Source organism: Schistocerca cancellata, chromosome 10 (assembly GCF_023864275.1).
Source record: "Schistocerca cancellata isolate TAMUIC-IGC-003103 chromosome 10, iqSchCanc2.1, whole genome shotgun sequence".
In the NCBI taxonomy this organism is placed as follows: Eukaryota; Metazoa; Arthropoda; class Insecta; order Orthoptera; family Acrididae; genus Schistocerca; species Schistocerca cancellata.
Window position 1 is genome coordinate 88,032,524 of NC_064635.1, and position 25,249 is coordinate 88,057,772.

The 25,249-nt window shown below is 41.2% G+C and overlaps 1 protein-coding gene across 1 annotated transcript in view; it reads left to right on the forward strand.

The window, feature by feature from the left end:
- The window catches only part of LOC126106152 (zinc finger protein 501-like), a 138,496-nt gene that overhangs the window by 77,462 nt on the left and 35,785 nt on the right, over positions 1-25,249 (forward strand). Inside the window, exon 3 of the mRNA XM_049912393.1 lies at positions 19,542-20,695. Coding sequence (XP_049768350.1) covers positions 19,542-20,695 — 1,154 coding nt within the window. The remainder of the gene's footprint in view (positions 1-19,541; positions 20,696-25,249) is intronic.

Below are 25,249 nucleotides of genomic sequence, written 5' to 3' on the forward strand. Positions count from 1 at the left end.
AATGCCTATGTAGTGGAGGTGCGTGTATTAAAAGATTTATGACTGGCTGAAAAATGTAGAAGCACTTACTTCCACACACAGGAAAGATTTGAAAGTGCGCCTGAAGTGCACATTGGCAAATAGTCCTGTTGCCATGGCTTGTGTCATACGACGTTGAAGAGCAGACTTGGACTCATGGTGCACTTGAAATCTCGTGGTTAAGATAATTCTTATGATTGATTATGCTGTAACAGTTGAGTTGGCTGGTGGGCTACCTAGACACTTGTATAATACCTAAACCACAACATCAATGATATCATAGTAAATAAAGTAGATAAAGTACTTGTATCATGGTGAGTGTTTAGGTGCTGCAGTAAATTGTCGTGCTGAAAAAGCTGCCTAATAACAACATCAAATCAAGTTGTTATAAACATATCTCACTAATGTTAATAACAGCTTTTGGGCGTATTTGTGCCAGATGGCATGATTATGTGGAGTTTTTGCCAAGGTCTATCCATAAGTGAGAGTATATGATAAGAATAGTGTGTAGAAAGAACAGCTTCTATAACCCCTTTATATATTACCCAGTTTCTGTATTTACACCATTGTGATCACTATGAGACATAAATGTTAGAGAAAGTAATATAAATTGGAATGTGAGGTCTTTGAATTTTGAGAGGATGCTCATTTCCATCGGCCTTGATGTTAATGTATGTAATGATTGGAAAACTGTGTGCCACTGGGAGTTTACTATTTCAGTATCACAGTAACTATCACAGTAACATGAAGACATATTTGTTATCATGTGATCAATAGTTATTTCACCATAATCTGTCACTGTTATGAATTTACATATTTGTCTTAATAGGTTGTAAATTTGCAGCATGTATATAAGTGTCATGGTGTATCTGCACTTGACATTGCATTTTTATTCAAATGCCCAACAATTATTAGATAAACATATTTGTTTGCAATAGTAATTACTATTTTAAATTTTGCATTGAGCAATTGTATACAGGGTGTTACAAAAAGGTACGGCCAAACTTTCAGGAAACATTCCTCACACACAAATAAAGGAAAGATGTTATGTGGACATGTGTCCGGAAACGCTTAATTTCCATGTTAGAGCTCATTTTAGTTTCGTCAGTATGTACTGTACTTCCTCGATTCACCGCCATGATTTCATACGGGATACTCTACCTGTGCTGTAGAACATGTGCCTTTACAAGTACGACACACCATGTGGTTCATGCACGATGGAGTTCCTGCACATTTCAGTCGAAGTGTTCATTCGCTTCTCAACAACAGATTCGGTGACCGATGGATTGGTAGAGGCGGACCAATTCCATGGACTCTGCGCTGTTCTGACCTCAACCCTCTTGACTTTCATTTATGGGGGCATTTGAAAGCTCTTGTATACGCAACCACGGTACCAAATGTAGAGACTCTTCATGCTCGTATTGTGGACGGCTGTGATACAATACGCAATTCTCCAGGGCTGCAACAGCGCATCAGGGATTCCATGCGACGAGGGTGGATGCATTTATCCTCGCTAATGGAGGACATTTTGAACATTTCCTGTAACAAAGTGTTTGAAGTCACGCTGGTATGTTCTGTTGCTGTGTGTTTCCATTCCATGATTAATGTGATTTGAAGAGAAGTAATAAAATGAGCTCTAACATGGAAAGTAAGCGTTTCCGGACACATGTCCACATAACATATTTTCTTTCTTTGTGTGTGAAGAATATTTCCTGAAAGTTTGGCCATACCTTTTTGTAACACCCTGTATGAGTATCACGAAATAAAGTAATGAAACTAGTAAATATTATGTATAAAACATGAAAAAAATACTGATCAGTGTTGTTACTTGTTATGGAATATCGAGCTCAGAGTTGTATAATCTTTAAGTACCATTTGTCGACGAATATCAGTGCGAAATATAAACCAGATTTAGAGTGTGTTTCTCTTACCACTGTTTGTAATTCAGATAGTCTTCGTTAGACGTCTGTAAGGTCTACATGTGCCTTTCTAAGTGCAATGTGTCTCTCATAATCCGTTGCTCCATAAATGTTTTCATTCACTGCTTCATGACAGAGATGGCATCATTTATGGTAGTGTAAGGAAGTTCACTCATTGGGATCTGTGACCAGTGGGCTTCAATAATATGAATGTGTTACACATTAGACTTCTGCAGTCCCTAACAGTTAATTGTTTATAACTTATGTTTTTCTGAAGTTTCACTTTAAAATAACATTATTATAAGTGGGTGTGCCTGCATTTGACATGTGGAAATTTGCTCAACTTTTGTATCCTAAATGTATTCCTGATAGAAACTCAAGCCTGTAAGTTGCTCCATTCAGTCCAAAAATATTCTCTGATACCGAGAAATTGTATTCCACATTTAGAAATTTAATTGCAGGCAACGTCTTATGCAATGCATTTGTCAGGAGGACTGGGCTATTTTGTGATCCATGTGTAAGTTAATGTAACTGTTCATATGCATAATTATATTGTGTGAAAATACTTTATGACACTTCTTTCCTCTTTTCTGCTGTACTGTACCCGTTGGTATGAATTTCACTGGTAGTTTGATTATGAAATTTTATATGATTGTAGGAACAGGAAACAGTGTATAGTGTACCACCAAGGAGCAAGCATCCATTGGGAATAAGCCTCATAATTACATCAAATTAAGTTATTGTTATAAACATGCGTCTAGAATGTCACTAACAGCTGTTGTATAGTTTTTGTTCAGGTGACATAGTTATGTGGAGTCTTTGTCAATTTCTGTACAGACCTGAGATTAGGTGGCAGGGATAGTGGCTGTCTAAACACTATACATATGCACCTGTTTCTGTAATTAGACCATCATGATCATTGTGAGGAATACAATTTGTTGTAAAATGAATGGCTCTTAACCTACAGTGGAATGTGGAATCTATGACCGCTGACAGAAACTCACTTCATGACTCTACACTTTTCTCTGTTACCCATGGCTAGTTCGATCTCAAAATTCCCTTGTCAGATATTATTAAGTACTTGAGAGTTTTCATGATAAAATTAATGAGCAAAAACCAATCTTTCAGTTAATCATTAGTATTTTCGCATTTATTTACTAGTGTAACATTAAATTAGGTTTCTGATGAGCCACCTGTGAACTTTGCTTCATGTAACCATGGAGACAAAGCAGCACCTGACTGTCACTGAGTCACTTCTGATTTTTATGAGTTCAAATAGTGACTGATGTGACTGCTAGTAGCTGGCTCCAATAACTTTACTCAACATTGTAAATATAACTGTATGATATCGCATCATATTGTGAAATAACTATCACTGAGCAAAACTGAGGTTTCCGCATTGGTTGCAGTGGTCCTCCTCTGGACCTCCTGTTTTATATAAGTCTCTGCCACCATGTCCAAAACCTGTGTCTCATTAAGTTGTAGTTATTTGCAATATTTATTTATTTTATTTTTCATGTCAGAAGCATTCGTACATCAAAGAGCTGTACAGTAACTTAGTTACAGGTCTCATAATAATTTAAACCGAAATTATGCTATTAGTTTTATATGTATATGCCACGATAATTAAAAACAGAAATATAAATCGCATATGTATTAAATTTTCCCAGGCCAAAATTGGGCCACAGAGGTTATGTTGCCTGAAGCTTTGGCCAGATTTTCGGTAGTGCATGTAACTAGGCTAGGCACTGACTACTTTGCAACAGGTGGTCTGCAGTCTTTTCAACAGTACACTCATCTGTGTGGACTCCACTGCACGGCACCCTGTGCATAGTTTGAATGTGCACTTTTTGACACCACTACAAAGAGAGTTGAGCGTCTTCCTAATGGTCCAGTTTTCTTTGTGGCTAGGGGCATTCTTTCATCTGTTACAATCAGTCTCTGATGTGCTGGCTTCTGGGGTGTCACTCCTGAAGTCTTACTTGCTCAGGGGGGTTTGTAGGCGCCTTGGTTGTTTCCAGGAAAGTTTTCCTTTACGTAAGTCTTGGTTATGCAGGCTGGTGCATGAACAGGGGTAGGCTACCGATGTTATGGCTTTGAGACTCTCTTTCATGGCTGCTAAGGGCCTTCATATGTCTGGAGTTGCCCTTCCAGCAACGCAGTATAGTTTCTCTAGAGGTGTGGGACGGAGACAGCCTGTGGTGGTTCGTTGCTGCATTTTTCATTAAGAGCAACGTCTACAGTTGTTGAATGACAAGACAGACACCACACTGGACAGACTTATTCTGCCATGAAGTAGCACAAGGCAAATGCAAATGTTTTTACTGACTCTGGCTGTAACTTCAAACTTTTCCTGTGACCCTCATACCACACTGTTTCAGGCACTCACTTTCTGGTCAGTAATTATTCAATGCCTCTTATGGGTGCATGCTTGGCCCAGAGAGACCTCAAGATATTTATGGGCTGTGCAGTGTTCCACACACAAGAAAATACCCACAAGAAATACTGAAGGAGCATACAGAATTTAGACACCAATACTATTTCAAAAACTTTATTGAACTTTAAGTACACAAAAATGGATAAATCGGAAGTAACATATGCAACAACCGAAGACAAGCGTGGCAAATTTTAGTTAAAGAAATAATATCACTGTTTATCCGCAGAATCTTTGAAAACATGTAGTGTCAAGCTATTGTCAGACTGTCATTAACGTATTATTTTCAACATATTTACCGCCTTATCAAATCACTGACGGTTATAAGACAGTTCACTAACGACATAATACGGAGGTCACATCAAATGTTTCTAGCCCAGTGCCTTTCCAAACAATTTTTCAATGTGTTGCCCCACTGAGCTCCTTCGGTAGGTATAGCACGAACACCGGTACATTAGTAGTGGCATTATTACATATGGATTGTTACAGCCAAGGAACAGAAAATAATTGAGGAATTCAGAAGTTGGCATCCATAACCGCAATTGTAGCATTAGAGATAACTCACCACAATACTGGTGATGTGTCGTATACCATGACATAAGCAAAAATAAAAATAGAAATTCAGCGTAGATGTTTACAGAAGTGACTATCGAATAAGACTCGTAATATGTTGTTTTTTTCCCTTTTCTTTTTGTATTATACAAATATCAGTCAGTTCTGTGTATCACACTGGGTATTCCTCCTTCATCTAAGATCCCACATTAATTTATGTCTAATTACGTTTCCTTCAGTGTCAGTCGAAATGCTAATGTAATGGCTGGATGAGTTGCAAACCTTTTAACCTTGATTCTTCCATCAGTAAATGGAGACGGAACTGAGTGGCGAGTATGGACACCAGGGCAGCAGCATGCTGCTTCTGCATAACATGGCTGGATGCACCTGTGGCCTTACTGATGCAAGGCAGAAGTCAGCTCAGTGCACTGTGTATACTGTATATAGCTCCAGGAGACCAACAACAGCATGCTAATGCCCTGTGTTGAACCCAGGACACTTGGAGATGGCGAAGTGTTAGATGATGGCACCCCAGTAGAGACCCCCCCTCCTCTCAGCAGTACCAGTTCTACACTTGACACCATCAAGTCATCTTTCCATAGCTGATGAATGTGGTGTGTGAGGTTATTACTGCTCAGACAAACATGGAGACAACAACTGGTGTGGAGACTGTAATGGCGCCAGCCGACGTTCGAAGTCCAAGAACCACAGCTGCTATCAGATAACTGGGAGCTAATATACTTGACGAGCCCATGCGTGTTGTGACAGGAGCATGCTTCCCATCGCAGCAGGGGAAGTGTGGCATTGTGCCACTGCATGAAATATTCCAATCCACAGCTGCTGCGTTTCACAATGGTACAGCAGCATTATTTCATTAGTGGTGGGGCCACACGCCTCTTGGATGGTTGCGAATTCTTACCTGCGTTTTATGCCATAGCACTTCGTCCACTCCCTCCTCCACATTTCTGATACCAAAATGTTATGGTGGATCAGAGGCTTTACCATCATTATCAGCGTCACTCTCAATAAAGTTGTGAGGATGTAAAAATAAAAATATGGCCCATCTGAGTGAGCATGCCATACCTGTGCAGTCAATATATACGTTGCCATATATGTTATGACATAGAGTTATGTCATTATAAAGAAGAGAAAGAAGGAGAACTTCAGAAATTAGTGATGAGAACAATGGAGGCATTTAGGGGAAGCGTAAGCTCTGAAAACTTGCTTTCTGTAATTAATTCTTGAGAAACTACAGTATAAGCTGATGATGTGAGTGACACAGTTCTACTTAATGAATATGAGATCAATAGAAGGAGTGTGTTTTATATGATGGAACACTAGCGGAGAAAGTAACTCAGAGCTGGCATGTAGTGTAGCATTGTAGAGATTGTGGTAGTTCAATCGTTTCAGTGTGCAGTAATTTTTGCACATCTTCATTTCAGCATTGGACAGAAAGAATGCAGTGCTTGATCACTGAGTTGACACCAGAAGTGCTGTGCCAGTGGCAGTGGAAGCAGTTTACCGTATACTCATCCATAGTTGTCCAAATTGCTACAGAGACATGTGAGATGGAATTGTTTCTCACAGTAACAGATGTGGGAGGATGTCCACGGGACATACTTACAACCTGTCCATATTTTCGGAAAGTAGGATCGTATTCAATGTGCTCAGTGTAAGACTCAGTGATAGCTATCACCACCTGCTGTAAGCAGTAATGCTCGAAGGGAACAGAACGATTGGAAATACAAAACAGTGGGGACTCAATGTGATATCTCAGGGCTGACCTTTCACCTTACAGCAACAATAACAGGGACTACTGCAACGAATCTTACATATCATCCACTGTATCTACCCGATTTATCTCGCAAACCTTTCTAAATACTGTCAGTGTAAGACATAACCTATGTGAATAATACCTTTGTTACCACCAAACATAGTTCTCTAAACAAGATTATAGTCACACAGAGTGAGCACATCAGCAGAGAACAGATGCTTCAGCACATTCAACAGCTCCGGAAAGGGAACCGTCACCAGGTCATTGTAATGGGAATCTCGTCCTTGAGAACTTTTTTAATGCTGGTCATCGTTAGTGTGGTCTATGTCCTTCGTCAGCAGAGAGCAGTCCACCTATCTAACCACCCATTACATTGCCTACAAATCAAATACATCGACCACAAGCTTAGAACACTCAAGATGTACCAGTCTTCAGATACCATGTGATGGAATGTGCAGGGAAGGGGAATACAAAATGTAGGAAGTGTAAATAAGGATGTGAGATATAAGCTACCATGTGTTCAGGGAAAAATGTGCACACTGCAGTATCATGTTGTTTTAGTAATACACAGGCCCATCAGCAACCTGAAATTTGGAGGACTGAATTCACGTTAGGGGGTAGGAAACTCTTGCACAACATCAACATTGACGACATCACCATTGACGAACTTCTACAGTTGGGAGCTAAAATAAAAATGGCATAGCTTTCTTCAACACAGCAGTAGTAGGCTGGGCTGCTTCATGCTGTGGCACAATGCCATGCTTCCATAGCTACTTTATGGGAAGTTTGTTCCTGTCACAACACACCCAGGCCCAGCTATGTGAAGGTGCTGGTCTATAAGCCACTAATTATAGTTCTGGGTCTTAAACGAGTACCAGTGAGACGAGACCAGCCCCTGGGTGTTATCACGTGTCACTCCGACTGATTCCAAGTGTCTTGGGTTAAATGTGCCATTTTTTGAGCCTTGCTGGTTGGTAAAAGCTGTCTAAAGTATGCAAATGTTCAGCCAGAAGGTCGCAACCTACCAAGCTGACTTCAGCCATGCATTGGCAACTCCTCGTTTACTGCCAGCTGTGTTATGCTGAATGTCCACACTTTCCACATTTTTCCTGGTTAGGTGTGCCTAATAAAGAATGTTGCTAGTGAATGAACATTTTTAACTCCCCACTCGTTCAGCATTTGAAGATTGCAACCCAGAGATCAAACACACACCGCTATAGGGCAGAAGTTACTTTTCTGGCTAGCACTGGTGTCAGTGTTAATTGCCACTCTGCTATGGCGTTACATCAGGTACACTGTAAAAACTTCTACAAAACATCTTTGTTCATTGTGCCATCGTCATGAAGTAGCATTCCACCATCACACTATCTCCACAGGATTCCTCCATTGCCAAAAATAATCACAAGGGGAAGCTGGCATTTTTGTGCCATAGATTCAGGTGCAACTTCACAGATACATAACTGGAAACAATCGACTCCTAGTTGGGGATATATCTTGGGAAGACAGATTCTGAAAGATATTGGGAGTGAACAGTTCAATAGGCTGTGCCCAAGATGAGTATAATGATATTGGCAGACACTTGACACTTAAACGTTTGTGGCTGTAATCTATCAAGTAACTACACTCCTGGAAATTGAAATAAGAACACCGTGAATTCATTGTCCCAGGAAGGGGAAACTTTATTGACACATTCCTGGGGTCAGATACATCACATGATCACACTGACAGAAGCACAGGCACATAGACACAGGCAACAGAGCATGCACAATGTCGGCACTAGTACAGTGTATATCCACCTTTCGCAGCAATGCAGGCTGCTATTCTCCCATGGAGACGATCGTAGAGATGCTGGATGTAGTCCTGTGGAACGGCTTGCCATGCCATTTCCACCTGGCGCCTCAGTTGGACCAGCGTTCGTGCTGGACGTGCAGACCGCGTGAGACGACGCTTCATCCAGTCCCAAACATGCTCAATGGGGGACAGATCCGGAGATCTTGCTGGCCAGAGTAGTTGACTTACACCTTCTAGAGCACGTTGGGTGGCACGGGATACATGCGGACGTGCATTGCCCTGTTGGAACAACAAGTTCCCTTGCCGGTCTAGGAATGGTAGAACGATGGGTTCGATGACGGTTTGGATGTACCGTGCACTATTCAGTGTCCCCTCGACGGTCACCAGTGGTGTACGGCCAGTGTAGGAGATCGCTCCCCACACCATGATGCCGGGTGTTGGCCCTGTGTGCCTCGGTCGTATGCAGTCCTGATTGTGGCGCTCACCTGCACGGCGCCAAACACGCATACGACCATCATTGGCACCAAGGCAGAAGCGATTCTCATCGCTGAAGATGACAGGTCTCCATTCGTCCCTCCATTCACGCCTGTCGCGACACCACTGGAGGCGGGCTGCACGATGTTGGGGCGTGAGCGGAAGACGGCCTAACGGTGTGCGGGACCGTAGCCCAGCTTCATGGAGACGGTTGCGAATGGTCCTCGCCGATACCCCAGGAGCAGCAGTGTCCCTAATTTGCTGGGAAGTGGCAGTGCGGTCCCCTACGGCACTGCGTAGGATCCTACGGTCTTGGCGTGCATCCGTGCGTCGCTGCGGTCCGGTCCCAGGTCGACGGGCACGTGCACCTTCCGCCGACCACTGGCGACAACATCGATGTACTGTGGAGACCTCACGCCCCACGTGTTGAGCAATTCGGCGGTACGTCCACCCAGCCTCCCGCATGTCCACTATACGCCCTCGCTCAAAGTCCGTCAACTGCACATACGGTTCACGTCCACGCTGTCGCGGCATGCTACCAGTGTTAAAGACTGCGATGGAGCTCCGTATGCCACGGCAAACTGGCTGACACTGACGGCGGCGGTGCACAAATGCTGCGCAGCTAGCGCCATTCGACGGCCAACACCGCGGTTCCTGGTGTGTCCGCTGTGCCGTGCGTGTAATCATTGCTTGTACAGCCCTCTCGCAGTGTCCGGAGCAAGTATGGTGGGTCTGACACTAGAGATGGGGGATCCGCTCTTGAACTAATGCATAGAGTTGCATCTTTCAAAGGAGTGAACAATCAGTGATTCAGAAAAAAAGAACGGTAGCTCCAAACGTTTCCCACGGCAGAGAGAGAGAGAGAGAGAGAGAGAGAGAGAGAGAGACGGAGCATATCAGCAGCGCCTCTGCTGGTCACAGCACAGTGCACGCCACACAACACAGCCAGCGCCGGCCTCTGCCCTGCTTCTACCTTGGCTACCTGCATTGTGCAGTGCCCCATTGGATTTTGTGTTTCACATATGCCGTGCCGTCTCTGTGCGTCGTCTGCCGCCTGCATTGTCTGGCGCAGCGTAACTTCGCATCACACTCTGTCGGCGATCGTTTCAGTCACACATCCTGCCCTCTGGGCAGTTGATGCGAGCAACAGGACAGAGAGCCACCTAGCGGATAACATAGGAACTACTTGCAACAACCTACTCGCAAGGGAATGGACGATTTGTCTCGGAGTGGGTGAGTTCACCACTCCCCCCACCCTCGGAACTCGCCCGCTCAACGCTCGCCCCACTGTCTCGACTCTAGCCAGAGCGTTGAGCAAAGCGACTCAGGTGTCACTCTGGTCTCTGCGGTCTCAGCTCACGCAGTAATACAGCTCGCGGCTCGACCTGCTCGACTCAGCGCCTCTGCATCGGAGTTCGTCTCTACTGGATATTGTTCTTTGTAGTAATACCGCTATGTATATTATATTATTATGTTATGTATACATCAATTGTTTTTATTTTATTTTTCTTTGTTTAAACTGATTAGATTAGGTTCCTGACGACTCCTCTTACTATAGGATTTTTATTATGGACACTCGAATTTACGCTTTAATTACGAGCGAACCGATAAACGTATCGCAAAATGTGATACACCAATATTTTCCTTGTTTTATTCTGCGTAAGGCTATATGCAGCACTTTCGTTTTACAGTCAAATTTATATTTTTTTTTTCTTATTCTGGTGCGGATTTTGCGATTTTAGGCGTCATCGGAAGGAAGCGTTCACTTTAAAAATATATGGCTTGCGATGTACTTGTATGAGATTAATGAAATTTTAATACATTATAGCCAAATGTATTGTTATTGTAAATCTCAAGTTACAACATTTTCCGATCACCCAAAAAACCACGATAGTGCAAAATAGATCAATAATCCAAAACTTTGTCATATCGTGGAAATTTCAATAAACAATACAAAATTCTTATTCATTATCTGTGTTACTTCAAAATAGGATCAAATAAGATCAAAATACAGGTATAGTACTGGAATAAACCAAGTTCAAAGGGCAATGTGCCTTCCATTTATTTTCTATTGTAAATGAGTGGTGAGTCATGAAAAAGAGCTAATTCATTTCAGGGAGTGAACAGTTCTGATCCAATCTCTGAAAAGAACAGTTTCGCCCATCTCTATCTGACACACCGGTGTCAATGTGTTCTTTTTTCCATTTCCAGGAGTGTATGTGTCATCTTTAAAACCCTCACATACAGTTATTAAGCTGAGTTGAAGTACGAAAATTTTAATAACAGTATGGCGACGATATTTGTCATTGATTTGATATACCGTACGTATTTCACTGTGTATTTCATTGTTCTTCAATTCTTTCCCACAGCTGTGGTTGTTCAGTAACTGTAAATACTAATATGTTATTAGTACTTGTGTAAGTTTCACTTCCTGGCCCTTAACTAGAAAATAAACATGATAATTTCGTTGTAACAACGCCTGAACAAATTGGGGAGGACTGAACTGTAAATGATTTGCAAAAGCTTACTACATTTTTGTTACAATCAGGTAATGGATTCTAGAAATGTATTAATTATTTAATAGGCCTCTCATACGCCGAGCTACATTGAAACCACTGACATACTATACATTATTGTAGCAGTTTGCTTCGGTAGTCGTAGACGTAATGGTGGGTACCTTTGGTCCAAATGTGTTCTCAGGTGACAGTTATGGAGCATGATGTTTGACAGCAAACGTTTTACAAGTGCAAAATGTTACTTGCCGCTCATAGAAAAAATACATTACCACAATAACTACATTTCTGTCTTTTTATTCAAAGCTGCCGGCCGCACACAAAATTTATGCAAGATTTGTACACTTCTCTATAGAGCATCGCAGCTGCACAATACTTGAGTACAAGTCTGCTGTCCAGAAAGCATTACACACTTAGAGCCATAAACATGTCACGACTTTGACGGGGAGTAGCCTTAGCAGTCCGCCACTGTTAATTTTAACCAAAGGAGCGATTACACGGTAGCTACGAGCAACACCTGTTGTCGTTATGGTCTTCAGTCGTGAGACTCGTTTGACGCAGCTCTCCATGCTACTCTATTCTGTGCAAGCTTCTTCATCTCCCAGTACCTACTGCAGCCTACATCCTTCTGAATCTGCTTAGTGTATTCATCTCTTGTTCTCCCTCTTCGATTTTTACCCTCCACGCTGCCCTCCAATACTAAATTGGTGATCCCTCGATGTCTCAGAACATGTCCTACCAACCGATCCCTTCTTCTAGTCAAGTTGTGCCACAAGTTCCTCTTCTCCCTAATTCTATTCAATAGCTCCTCATTAGTTATGTGATCTATCCATCTAATCTTCAGCGTTCTTCTATAGCACCACATTTCGAAAGCTTCTATTCTCTTCTTGTCCAAACTATTTATCGTCCACGTTTCACTTCCATACATGGCTACACTCCATACAAATACTTTCAGAAACGACTTCCTGACATTTAAATCTATACTCGATGTTAACAAATTTTTCTTCTTCAGAAACGCTATCCTTGCCATTGTCAGTCTACATTTTATATCGTCTCTACTTCGACATCATCAGTTAGTTTGCTCCCCAAATAGCAAAACTCCTTTACTACTTTAAGTGCCTCATTTCCTAATCTAATTCCCTCAGCATCACCCGACTTAATTCGACTACATTCCATTATCCTCGTTTTGCTTTTGTGGATGTTCCTCCTTTCAAGACACTGTCCATTCCGTTCAACTTCTCTTCCAAGTCCTTTGCTGTCTCTGACAGAATTACAATGTCATCGGCGAACCTCAAAGTTTTTATTTCTTCTCCATGGATTAACCTAGCGCAAGCGAATGTATTCAAGAATCATTCCTGCATAGCAGAATGGTATGAAATAACATTGTGAAGGAATGAAAACGTTGCAAGCGCACGAATGTAGCCCTGTGCGGGTCAAGAGAACTTTGTGACACTGACCATTGTGTTTGACTTCCATTTCCAACAGTACAAGCATGCATACATATTTATGCCAGGATAATTTGTTCTAATTGGAAGGAGTGCGTTATAGTGTTAACTTCCCTGGCCAGGTGCCAATCTCTTGTGCTGTTTAGTAGATGTAGGCAGCTGGGCCCCATAGGTATTTCGTTGTGTTGAGGTTATGCTTTAAGATGATTCTCTTGTCAAGGGTGAGTGTGAATCCTGAATCCTTCCTGGTCATGTTAACAAAGTTTTCTGAATTTATTTGTAAAAGTATAGACAGTGTAAATTAAAATGTCCTGTGGTGCCTCTCCTGCGCCAAGTCGGACCGTTTCACGTCCTACCCCCCTTAAGACGAATAAACAGCACAACTGATGAGTCTGACATGTGAACAAAAGAAAAGATAGGGCAGGTGGAACTCCTCAGCAAACTACAAGAAACCGAAGTGGAGGACATTGGTGACGCAAAAACCTCAAACCTGGGAAAATAATTTTCGTTCTAATGGATTCTGGAGTCTATACCAGTCGCGAATTTGTCGAGCCTGAGGATGCTGGTCTAATCTTTATTGACCAAAGTTGTGTAAACAACTTCTTTATCAAATAATATACGAATCATAGATTGAAAGTCAAGTACGCTTAACCAAACAACCTAGGAATTCCTTATATTTTCCCAGTTTCAGGAATAATCTCTGAAATACTTTACTGTGAAATACATAACTAGTTCAATCTGGCCCAAGCCGCTAGTTGGCAGTAATGCTAATCTTATCGCTGCAGTTTCCCAAGCAGGAAGTCTAATATGTTTCTGACTCTCTACTGAAATTTCCAAACTAAGCAATGCCATCACTATATATTTATCGTACGTCTGTTATTTAGACAAGTAATTTACCCATGATGGCCTTCGTATTTTCTGTTTCTGTCGCCTGTCATCACAATAAACACAGCACATATTGCCGATCAAAGAAATGGTTGCATAGCTAGTTGAAAAATGAGGCAATTTGTGGAAAAATAGCGCACTCATGTCCAGTGTGTTAAACCCACATATTTTTCCATTCGTATTGTTCCGTACATTATTGGAAGACGAAAGAAGGATCACATGGACATAATCTTAATGTGCGCAAGGCATTTTTTTGGAGCGTATTTCGAATTGCATTTTCTTATAACATTATTTCTTGTCATATTTTCGTTAGTTTCGAGAAAAATTATGTTTCGAATATCTGCTACATATTATAAAGATGTGTAAGGAATAGTAATAGTATTCGACTTATCAGGCTTTTCCTTGTCACAATTTTTTATTCGATTTTTATTATTGTGATCTCCACCAAAACTGTAGTGCTTGTACAACTGGCCTCATAACAGCAGCCAATACTCAAAGGTGTGTAAGTATAAAACTCAAAGTTAATTACACAGTGGAAAATGATTCACTAGAAAATTGTCTTTCAATTAACGTTCTGTATACGGCACTCCGCACATTAATTCATCTGCGAGCAGTATTAGAATCTGGGGTACAAAATACAGGTATTAACAGCCATGACCTCAAGCACATCCAAATGCCTAGACACAGTTTAAAAGATCTTGGGTAATAGTTTATTTGAAAAAACTTTCATACCATACGTGGCACACTGTATGTCAATTCAGCGGAAACGTGTAAAACAGTAACCAGAGTACAAATCATCTGTTTAGATAAAAACTATATTTTGTTACTGCAGAAATCCGTCCACTTATAAAGCGTCCTATGATCCCACATTCTGTTCACAGTACTTCATGTAACAATTCAAGAAATTTTTGCGTGTGTTAATAAACCATAATCTCGTTTTATTTCTCCTATTCCTTTTCTTTATTTCATATCTAAATAAACACAAGTTCTTTTACGCAGTCACATTTCACGCCTCATGCCGCGTTCACTCACAACAATAACTCTCCACAAATCTATCGAGCGTGCTTTGATATGGCTTCACCTAGTGACCTACCGAAATACGAGAGCTGTTTGAAAAGCTCACAGAGTTTAGGGATATCACCTGAACAGGTATATCATATTCTAACAGTGGAACTGGATATGAGAGAATTATCTGCCAGATCGGTGCCACGACTCTTAATTCTGGATCAGAATGGCAGTGTCCGAACAATATTGAATCCATTTTCCAAGCAACTAACAACATGATTTGCGCTTGTATGTGACCACAGATGAAATTTGGTTCTCTACTATCTATGCGCCACAGACAAAAAAAGCGACAAAGCAGTGCAAACATGTTGATTAACCACCACCAAAGGAAGCAAATGCAGTATGGTCGGCCAGAAATATTATGACGTAAATTATCTGGGATTCAAGAAGGATTCTGCTGCTAGATTATCTTCCAAGAATTCAAACAATTACAGAACAATACAACACTAATTTTCTGTACCAAATACAGCAACAGATTCGCGTAAAATGCCAGATTTGACAAGAAAGAAAGTCAACTTTCATTAAGGCAATACACGATCACACCCAAGTGCCATTGCCATGGCAAAAGTACATGAACTAAGATGCAAATTAACACACCTGTCTTATTCGCCTGATTCAGCTCCATCAGACTTCCATCTCGTCCCCAATCTGAAAATTTTCTTCGGTGATGGAGATTCTCTTCAAAGTAAAAACTGACAACTGAACTTGACGGTTTATTTTCCAAGACTGGAGGAATGTTAAGTTTTGTGATGGGATCAATGCACTGGAACATCGCTGGGCAAGTTCATTAATGTACATGGAGACTACATTGAAAAATTTAAAAAAAATCACTGAGCTAATTCGTTTCCTTATATTCCCTTCCCAGAAATTTTGATGTCACCCTCAAAGTTTGTAATAAAAAAAAACTGAAATATTGTTTCAAATAACAGCAAGGATATAAATATTCAAATAGACTGTGTTGTCCATATAAATCACACTTCTTGAACAAAAGATGAGCCCATGTATACTATAAAGAAAAGAGAAAAAAACGACAGTCCTGGGGTGGATATTAAGCATAAAAGGTTGTTCATGATTATTCTTTATTTGTAATAAAAATTGTTCCAGTTATTTAGCAGTGGAAGCTTTTGTAGATAATGTGTTTGACTTGCTAATTAAAATATGTACTTTAGATTAGCACAAATTTCATGATATGTAATAGCCTCAGAAAAGAACCCACATTCGTGTGACTAGCGTGGTGACCAATGTTACATAGGTCCGAGCGGCTGTTGGTGCTCAGAATCTGATACACAAGAAGAAATGCAGATGATAAACGGGTATTCATTGGACAAATATATTATACTAGAACTGACATGTGATTACATTTTCACCCAATTTGGGTGCATAGATCCTGAGAAATCAGTACCCAGAACAACCACTTTTGGCCGTAATAACGGCCTTGATACGCCTGGGCATTGAGTCAAACAGAGCTTGGATGTACAGGTACAGCTGCCCATGCAGCTTTAACATGATACCACAGTTCATCAAGAGTAATGACTGGCGTTTTGTGACGAGCCAGTTGCTCGGCCACCATTGACCAGACGTTTTCAATTGGTGAGAGATAGGGAGAATGTGCTGGCCAGGGCAGCAGTCGAACATTTTCTGTATCCAGAAAGACCCGTACAGGACTTGCAACATGCGGTCGTGTATTGTCCTGCTGAAATGTAGGGTTTTGCAGGGATCGAATGAGGGGTAGAGCTACGAGTCGTAACGCATCTGAAAAGTAACGTCCACTGTTCAAAGTGCAGTCAATGCGAACAAGAGGTGACCGAGACGTGTAACCAATGACACCCCATATCACCACGCCGGATGATACGCCAGTATGGCGATGACGAATACACGCTTCCAATGTGCGTTCACTGCAATGTCGCCAAACACGGATGCGACCATCATGATGCTGTAAACAGAACCTGGATTCATCCGAAAAAATGACGTTTTGCCATTCGTGCACCCAGGTCCTGTCTGTGATGCAATCTCAAGGGTAATCGCAGCCATTGTCTCCGAGCTGATAGTCCATGCTGCTGCAAACGTCGTCGAACTGTTCGTCCAGATGGTTGTTGCCTTGCAAATGTCCCCATCTGTTGACTCAGGGATCGAGATTTGGATCCAGCACGGCGTTCCGTATTACCCTCCTGAACCCACCGATTCCATATTCTGCTAACAGTCATTGGATCTCGACCAACGCGAGCAGCAATGTCGCCATACGATAAACCGCAATCGCGATAGGCTACAATCCGACCTTTATCAAAGTCGGAAACGTTGTGGTACGCATTTTTCCTCCTTACACGAGGCATCACAACAACGTTTCACCAGGCAACGCCGGTCAACTGCTGTTTGTGTATGAGAAGTCGGTTAGAAACTTTCCTCATGTCAGCACGTTGTAGGTATCGCCACCGGCGCCATCCTTCTGTGAATGCTCTGAAAAGCTAATCAGTTGCATATCACAGCATCTTCTTCCTGTCGGTTAAATTTCGCGTCTGTAGCACGTCATCTTCGTGGTGTAGCAATTTTAATGGCCAGTAGTGTATATTCAAAATATTTACGAACAATTAAAGGCATGAAGAAGGTGATCAAATGTAATTTACCACAGAGGTTGCAACTTTCTTGCCATGTTCAAACTAAAACCTTTTCACATAAAGGTGTCTGATGGGTAATACAGTGATAAGGAAGTAATTTTGGAAATGATTCACCTTTAGCACAAAGAGCAAGAAACCATTTAGCCTTTCGAGCAACTATTTCAGAGAGTGAAAAGTTGCTACGTTTCGCAAATATCTGGAATGCAATAAACATATCTTCTTCCCTAGTACATTCATGAAGTTGCAGCACTTTTAAACTCTTCTTCATAATCATAAAATCATGAAAGAGCATTATAATAAATAAATTCAACTCTCCAATATCAGAAGTATCTGTGCTTTCATCAAACTGAAGCGAACAATATTCAAATGATTGAAGGTCCTGATATAAGTGAGGCGTTAATTTTTTAGAAACCTGCTCAACATCTCTAGCAACAGTTTGTGAGACAGTTGAAGTCCCTTTGCCTGTCAAACAGTGATCCATAGCACTGATCACTTCTCCATTAACTGGAAGGTTTTATCCTTTTTGCTAAAACATAACAGACTTTATAAGAGGCCATTGTCACGTTACTATTTTGATTAGCTGGCTTTGGAACACACTTTGCCATAATGTTAACGGTATGTTTTGGTAAATTCAGAATTAACAGGAAACCAGAGGTTGAAAATACCGCTTCAGTTGTAAAGTTCTTTTATTATCACATAACCGGTTTCGGGCTCTTATAAGGACATCTTCAGGTGTTTTAACTTGGTGCTGTGTTCCCAGAGGGCCGCGGTTGACGTAAACAAGGCGCGATGTGCTACCCAAGAGCGCCACTTTATGCTTTGCGCTCGTAGGTAGCACATTGACGTAAACAAGGCGCGGCGTGCTGTCCACGACGCCACTTCATACTTTGCGCTCGTAGGTAGCACATCGCGCCTTTTACACGTCAACCGCGGCGCTCGGTGGTTACAGCAACCAAGTTACGACACCGGAAGATGGGCGTATAGGAGCCCAAAACCGGTCGTGTCATAATAAAAGAACTTTACAACTGAAGCGGTATTTTCAACCTCTGGTATAATGCTCAGTTGCGGATGTTCCTCCAACAGGATTGTTTGTATTAACAGGGAGGTCTCATGTTACTGGAGCTACACCCACAAGCTCTTGCCCTATACTGGATAGAGTGAAAAACGTCGCATAGGAGGAAGTATTCGTACAAACAATGATGTTCCAAATGTGACCGTATTGTTTGTGGCAAAACTTTGTTGGCATTAAAGTGAATCTGTCTGCAAATCCTTACAATTGAAGTATAATATTTATTCAGGTATAGAATGAGTACAGCTTTCAGTGCATTTTCTTCTGAACTTTGCTTCAACGTAAGAAATCGTCAGAATAGAAATTTGCCTATGAAGGGCACCAGCGGAACGTATTGCAGGCACGATGGCACCCTGGGGTGCCATACTGGACAGCTCTGCTTTATAGCATTTTCAGGAAAGTTGCTCATTCGTTTTGTTACCAAAGAAATCTGCTTGGTGAGATAGCTATGACAAACGTCTCACGTGTCCCAACGTATCAGTGAGCTACAAGGAAAGGAATTTCTGGTGTTAAATGTTTGCCACACACTTTACAATTGCTTGTGGGATATGGATGTAGGTGTAGAAGTTTGTAAGAGTCCTGTGGTTCTTATCAGGCAGCATTTTGCGTTTGGTGGAACAGTTATTGTGGGTGTGTTTTCACGTCATTTCACTTCGCAATAACATCACTATCAATGAATTTGCCAAAATTTAACTTCTTGTGAATACTCTTTGCCAAATTTACCGTCTTGCAACTTTTGAGACCTAAAATAAGCCCTCACATGAACTGAAATGTTTCTGTTGTTTCTTGGAACAGTACAAAAAATAATATTGATTCAAGTCTCTGTGATACTGATTCATAACCTGTTTGCAGAATATGTCTTATGCCACGCGTTCATGAGGATCTTTTGACACGTTTTGCAACTTGGCGTATGTTACTATTATTTTCATTTACATAGTTGTACATTTATGACAATATTTTATTACATAGTTTTCTCCCTTTTTTCTGCAGTGCTATCCCAGTTGGCATCGAGAATGACAATGGTATTGATAACAGTGACAGTTTGGTTCCCATTGTTTCACCGGTTGAAGGAACAGGCAACAGGATACAAAACACCGTCATGCAGGAAGCATTGTGTGGGAATAAAACTGGTGAACGGCACCTGCAACACTGGTGTAACAGCTGCAAAAAGACGTTTACACAGTTGCAAGACCTGAAGGATCACTCACATGTGGACACAAGTGAAGTTCTGCATTCTTGCAACGTGTGCCACAAGACATGTACTACAAGCGCTACTGTAGAGAGACACTTCCACCTGCACACTGGTGAGCGACTCTACACCTGTCGCATTTGCAACCAGACATTTACACAAAGTAGTCATCTTAGGCAGCATTCAAATCTGCTTAGTAGTGAATTCACCTACAGCTGTGGAGTTTGCAGTGAGACATTCACAGATAGGGGCAGTCTGATGCAGCCTTCAAAGGTACAAGTTGGTGAACGTCCCTACAGCTGTGGTATATGCAACAAGACATTCACAGAAAGGGGTAATCTGAAGCAGCATTCAAAGGTGCACAGTGGTGAACGCCCCTACAGCTGTGGCATATGCAACAAGACTTTCAAACTAAGTTCTCATCTGAAACGACACTCACAGCAGCACTCTGGTGAACGCCCCTACAGCTGTGGCGTATGTAACAAGACTTTCAAGCAAAGTTCTCATCTGAAACGACATTCACAGCAGCACAATGGTAAACGCCCCTACAGCTGCGGCATTTGCAATATGATGTTTACAGAAAGGGAAAATCTGATGCAACATTCAAAGCTACACATTGGTGAACGCCCCTACGGCTGTGGCATATGCAACAAGACATTTGCAGAAAGTGGTTATCTGAAGCAGCATTCAAAGGTACACACTGGTGAACGCCCTTATAGCTGTCTCATATGCAACAAGACATTCACAGAAGGGGGTAATCTAAGGAAGCATTCAAAATTGCACCTTGGTGAACGTCCATACCGTTGTGATGTTTGCAATAAAACATTTACACAAAATGGTAGCTTGAAGATGCACTCGATGCTCCACACTGGCGAACGGCCATACTCGTGTGGCGTGTGTGGCATGTCATTCAGGAGGCATGCTGACCAGAGAAAACACATGCAAATGCACACTGGTGAATGACCGTATTTGAACACATTCACATTCACGAGAAACATCCAGAACTTTCGGCTGCATCCTAGGAGGGACTATACAGGTGCAGCATTTGTTACAAGGAATGTGAACTGAATGGAAGCCATGGGAAACATCTATGAAAAGGAATGCCTATGTAATGATGTTGTATGTGGGAAGATACTCATGACTGGCTGCAAACTGGAGAAGAACTCACTTCCACACACATGAAAGTTTGAAAGTATACCAGCACATGGACAGTCCTATTGCTGTGGCTTTTGTCATATGGCATTTAAGATCAGACTTGTCATTAAATCTTATGGTTAGGATGATTCTTACGATATTTTGTGTTGTAACAATTAAGCTGGATGGAGAGCTGCCTATGGAGGAAAACTTAAACTTCATAATATCTGAACTGGAACATCAGTGCAATCATAGTAATTATGCAACTCAGAAAAACAAATGTATCATAGGGATTGTTTAGACGCTGCAGTAAATTGACTCACAGCGACATCAAATAAAGAAGACTGGTTGTGAAAGGAATTATGAGCGAACAGTTCAGTAGACAGACTGTGTCCCACAATTGGTATAATGATACTGGAAGGCACATGATGTTTTCATGTCTGTGCTTGTAATGTATTGGGAGACCCTTGATGCTGTTATGTCTCTACTTGTAATATATCACTAAGTATGTGTCAGTCTTTAAACCTTCCAGTTGTGTTATTAAGAGTTGAAGTGGCAGAAGTACGAAAATTCTGGAGAAGCATGTCATATGTGAAGAGCATCTGATGCCTATGCTCCATACCAAACTGCAAGGGCTGTCTGGCAACCTCAGCCTGGCCACACGATGTGCAAACAAAAGTGTAGTTTTTGCGACCATAAACGAACTGTTTGCGATGACACAAATCGACAAGTAGCAGCAGCAAGGCAATCGGCTACACTTGTACTGCTACTCGTCATTCCTGGACTGTCTGCCACCCAACAACACAATCCTGCTGCAGTGCAGCAGCCTCTCACAAACCTAGCACATTCGCAATGTATCTCTGTGATTTGCCATCTCCAGACAGAGAGGGTATTATCTGGATGCATTAGCATTTGCATCCAAAATCTGAGGGGTATCAAAAGGGTTCTCTATCCGGCCAGTGCCATGGAACTGGTGAATGGGTGTGTCTGTTCAGCAATATTTTTAAAGTTCTCAACAAAGTTGCGCACAAAGTCAAAGGGTGTTGCCAAACTGAAGGTCTTAGAGGGACCCTCTAAAGTTTTATTCACTCGTGTGTCGATGTCATATGCCCTCTGCACACGCCACAGGGCGCACGAAAAAGGAGCAACGAAAAAGTGTAAGCATCCTTTTTTTGCTTCGGATAAAGTTCAAAATTTCCTTGAATGGTTTTGAATGGTCCCTAGTGGTTCCACCATGCACATCAGAGATCTATTCCTATGCCACCAGTGTTTGGTAAATTTACCGAAAAGGCTCTGTTTGCAACAATATTTGACTATTTCATTTTATATATTTTGCTGTCAAAAGTACAGTTGGTTTTATAAGTGGTTTAACAACTAAACGTTCTGCATTCTCTTTCTCTGTGAGGTACTGGATGGATTAAAGAAAAGGTTTTGAATGCTATGCATGTTTTTTTTATTTAACTAAGGCATTTGATTGTGTTGATCACAAAATATTGCTCCATATGGAATATGGGGAGCAGCTCACAATTGGTTCACCTCTTAGTTTAAGAACAAACAGCAAACGATCATTCTAAATAGTATTGAGAATGGCAATGATGTGGGTCTGGGTGGGGCACTGTTAAATAGGGGTGCCACAGGGATCAGTACTGGGGCCACTCCTGCTCCTTATTTATATAAATTATATGCCTCCTAGAATTACAGGTGATTCTAAAATACTTCTGTTTGCTGATGACACTAACTTGATAATAAAGGATGCTGTGTGCAGTGTTGCCACTATTTCAAATAGTGCAGTTTAAGACATAAGTCCATGGCTTGTAGAACATAAATCAACACTAAATCACAGTGAGACTCAGTTTTTACTGTTTCTAAAACACAATTCAACATAACCTGGTCTCCTAATTACACATGATGGGCATGTGATGAATGAGACTGAACAGTTCAATATTCTAGATTTTCAGATAGACAGTAAATTGTCATGGAAAGCCGATGTTCAGGATCTTGTTCAAAGACTTAATGCTGCCATTTTCACTATATGAAGAGTATCTGAAGGAATGGATAGTTTGACACAAAAAGTATTCCACTTTACTTATTTTCATTCACTTATGACACGGTATTATATTTTGGGGTAGCTCTTCCCGTTCTCTAAGGATATTTTTTGCTCATAAATTGGCGATTTAGGCAATCAGTGGTGGAAGTTCACAAACCTCTTGTTGATCTCTGTTCATTAGTCTTGGTATTGTGACAGTGGCTTCTGAACATATATAGTCTTTAATGTCATTTCTCGTTAACAATATCAGCTTCTTCTCAAGAATTAGCAGCTTTCTCTCATTTGATACTAGGCAGAAATTCAATATGCATTTGGATCACACCTCATTGACTCTAGTGCAGTAAGTCGTGCAGTATTCTGCTGCACTCATTTTCAATAATCTGCCACAAGAATTAAAAAATTTCTGAACACTGGTCTTTGTTTTGCGTGTGTCAATACACTGCTGTCTGAACCACTGCAGAGCCCGAGGGTCACATCGCAGGGTACCCAAGCTCTTGCACCATTACAGGGGACAGTAGAGAAAATGACATGGTTTCAAGAAAGTAACAGTTTAATTTTGTTGCACAGTTTACGTTTTAGGGTTGAACAGAAATGTAAGTGTTAGGAAGCCCTTTCTGACTTCCTAGCATGAGCCATTTTGCAAAGATCTTTGAGAAAGTTTTGGCAACATGAATACACATAAAAATAAAGGAAGAATGAGTAACAACAATATGGGTTAAGAGCAGTAGATTTAATTTTCACTGTAAAGCAGCTGAAGGAACACAAGTATAAATACAGAATACGTCTGTTGAAAAAGTATTTGCTAGTGTATATGAAAACAAAGTATGGAAGCCCTAGAGAACAGTGGAGTAGAAAAGCAGACTAAATTCTTAACTGCACAAGGCAAGTCTAGGAAGTCGTAGCCTTGTTTGTCACAGAACCTTCAAAGTATCTGGTTCAAGCCTTCCATTCAGTTTAAAATCAGGGGGGCTATAAGCAGTTCTAGGGACAACGCTGGAGATTTTTAGCCTCACTGAAATTCCGTGAGCAAGGCTGCGCTTGTCAGTATACTCTGTCAGTTGCTGCAATGATACATGTGTGACCTCAGAGCCTATGTCCGAGACTCCACTTGCTCAAATGTGCACCACATTCTGCAATTGGTTGCACCCTGTTCCCTCAATGGCTGCAGGAATAGCTTCATCAACATGTTGGATGAGACCCCTCATGCTGCACACTGTTTGTGCATCGTGATCCTTCGCATCCCATACTGCTATTTCCACAAGGGTGCTTGTGATTGTGATTGATTTGAACTGTTGACAATGAACAGACTTCTTCCCTATCACACATGGTTCCCTAAGGCAAAGCTGGGTTCCCCACAGATGAAGTTTGTCACACTAGCTTAGTTTCAGTGGGAGACAGCAACTAAATTCGTTGATAATCAGTATAGGTGTAGGACATTGAATTTTCCCAGTCCTGCTTCCCATATAGAGGACCTTAGTGCTACCATTGATTCGACATTCCATCCAGTCAACAGGAAAGTGATGTATTCCGTAATTCATGGATAGGATACAGTATCCATGGCAGAGGATAAAGCTCGATAATTCGCCCAACACACACATTCACAGCAGCTTCCAATTGCTTGAAAGGTTGATGATTCCCCGGCACAAGGCCAGCATTCACACAAGGGCTGCATTGTTTATTTTAATATTTATTCATTATTTTATATACAATATTTTGTATAAAGAAGATTATCGTTACAGACTGAGCATTAGTGAAAATCTGATTTTGAGTTAGTAAAGCCAACAAATATGATATTTTAAGAATACAGCTAAGCTACTCTGCAAGATCAAGTTTAAATATCCATCTTTGGGTGATATCTATTTACATAAGTTCACTATTAGGTTCTATGTTTGGTTTAAAATACGTTTTGACGATTTTGTGTTGACCAAAACAATTTCTTATTTTTCTCTAGCACTGTACTGTAATCAATGGATAAGTGCAGGTTGTGAATACAGTTTTGACAAAGTCAAAACCCCAACAAGAAAATGCAAATAAAAAAAACCACATTCAAACCATCAGCTACACTGCTGAAGACAATCAGCGGAATGAACGACAGTATGTGGTATTGTGTAAAATAAGTGACAATCTACTGATGAAATTGTAACATCACCGATGAATCTATGGGTGACGATAATACAAAAAAGAAACTGAGTTTTGGTCAAGGCAGAATATTCCTTATACAGGGTGTTACAAAAAGGTACGGCCAAACTTTCAGGAAACATTCCTCACACACAAGTAAAGAAAAGATGTTATGTGGACATGCGTCCGGAAACGCTTAATTTCCATGTT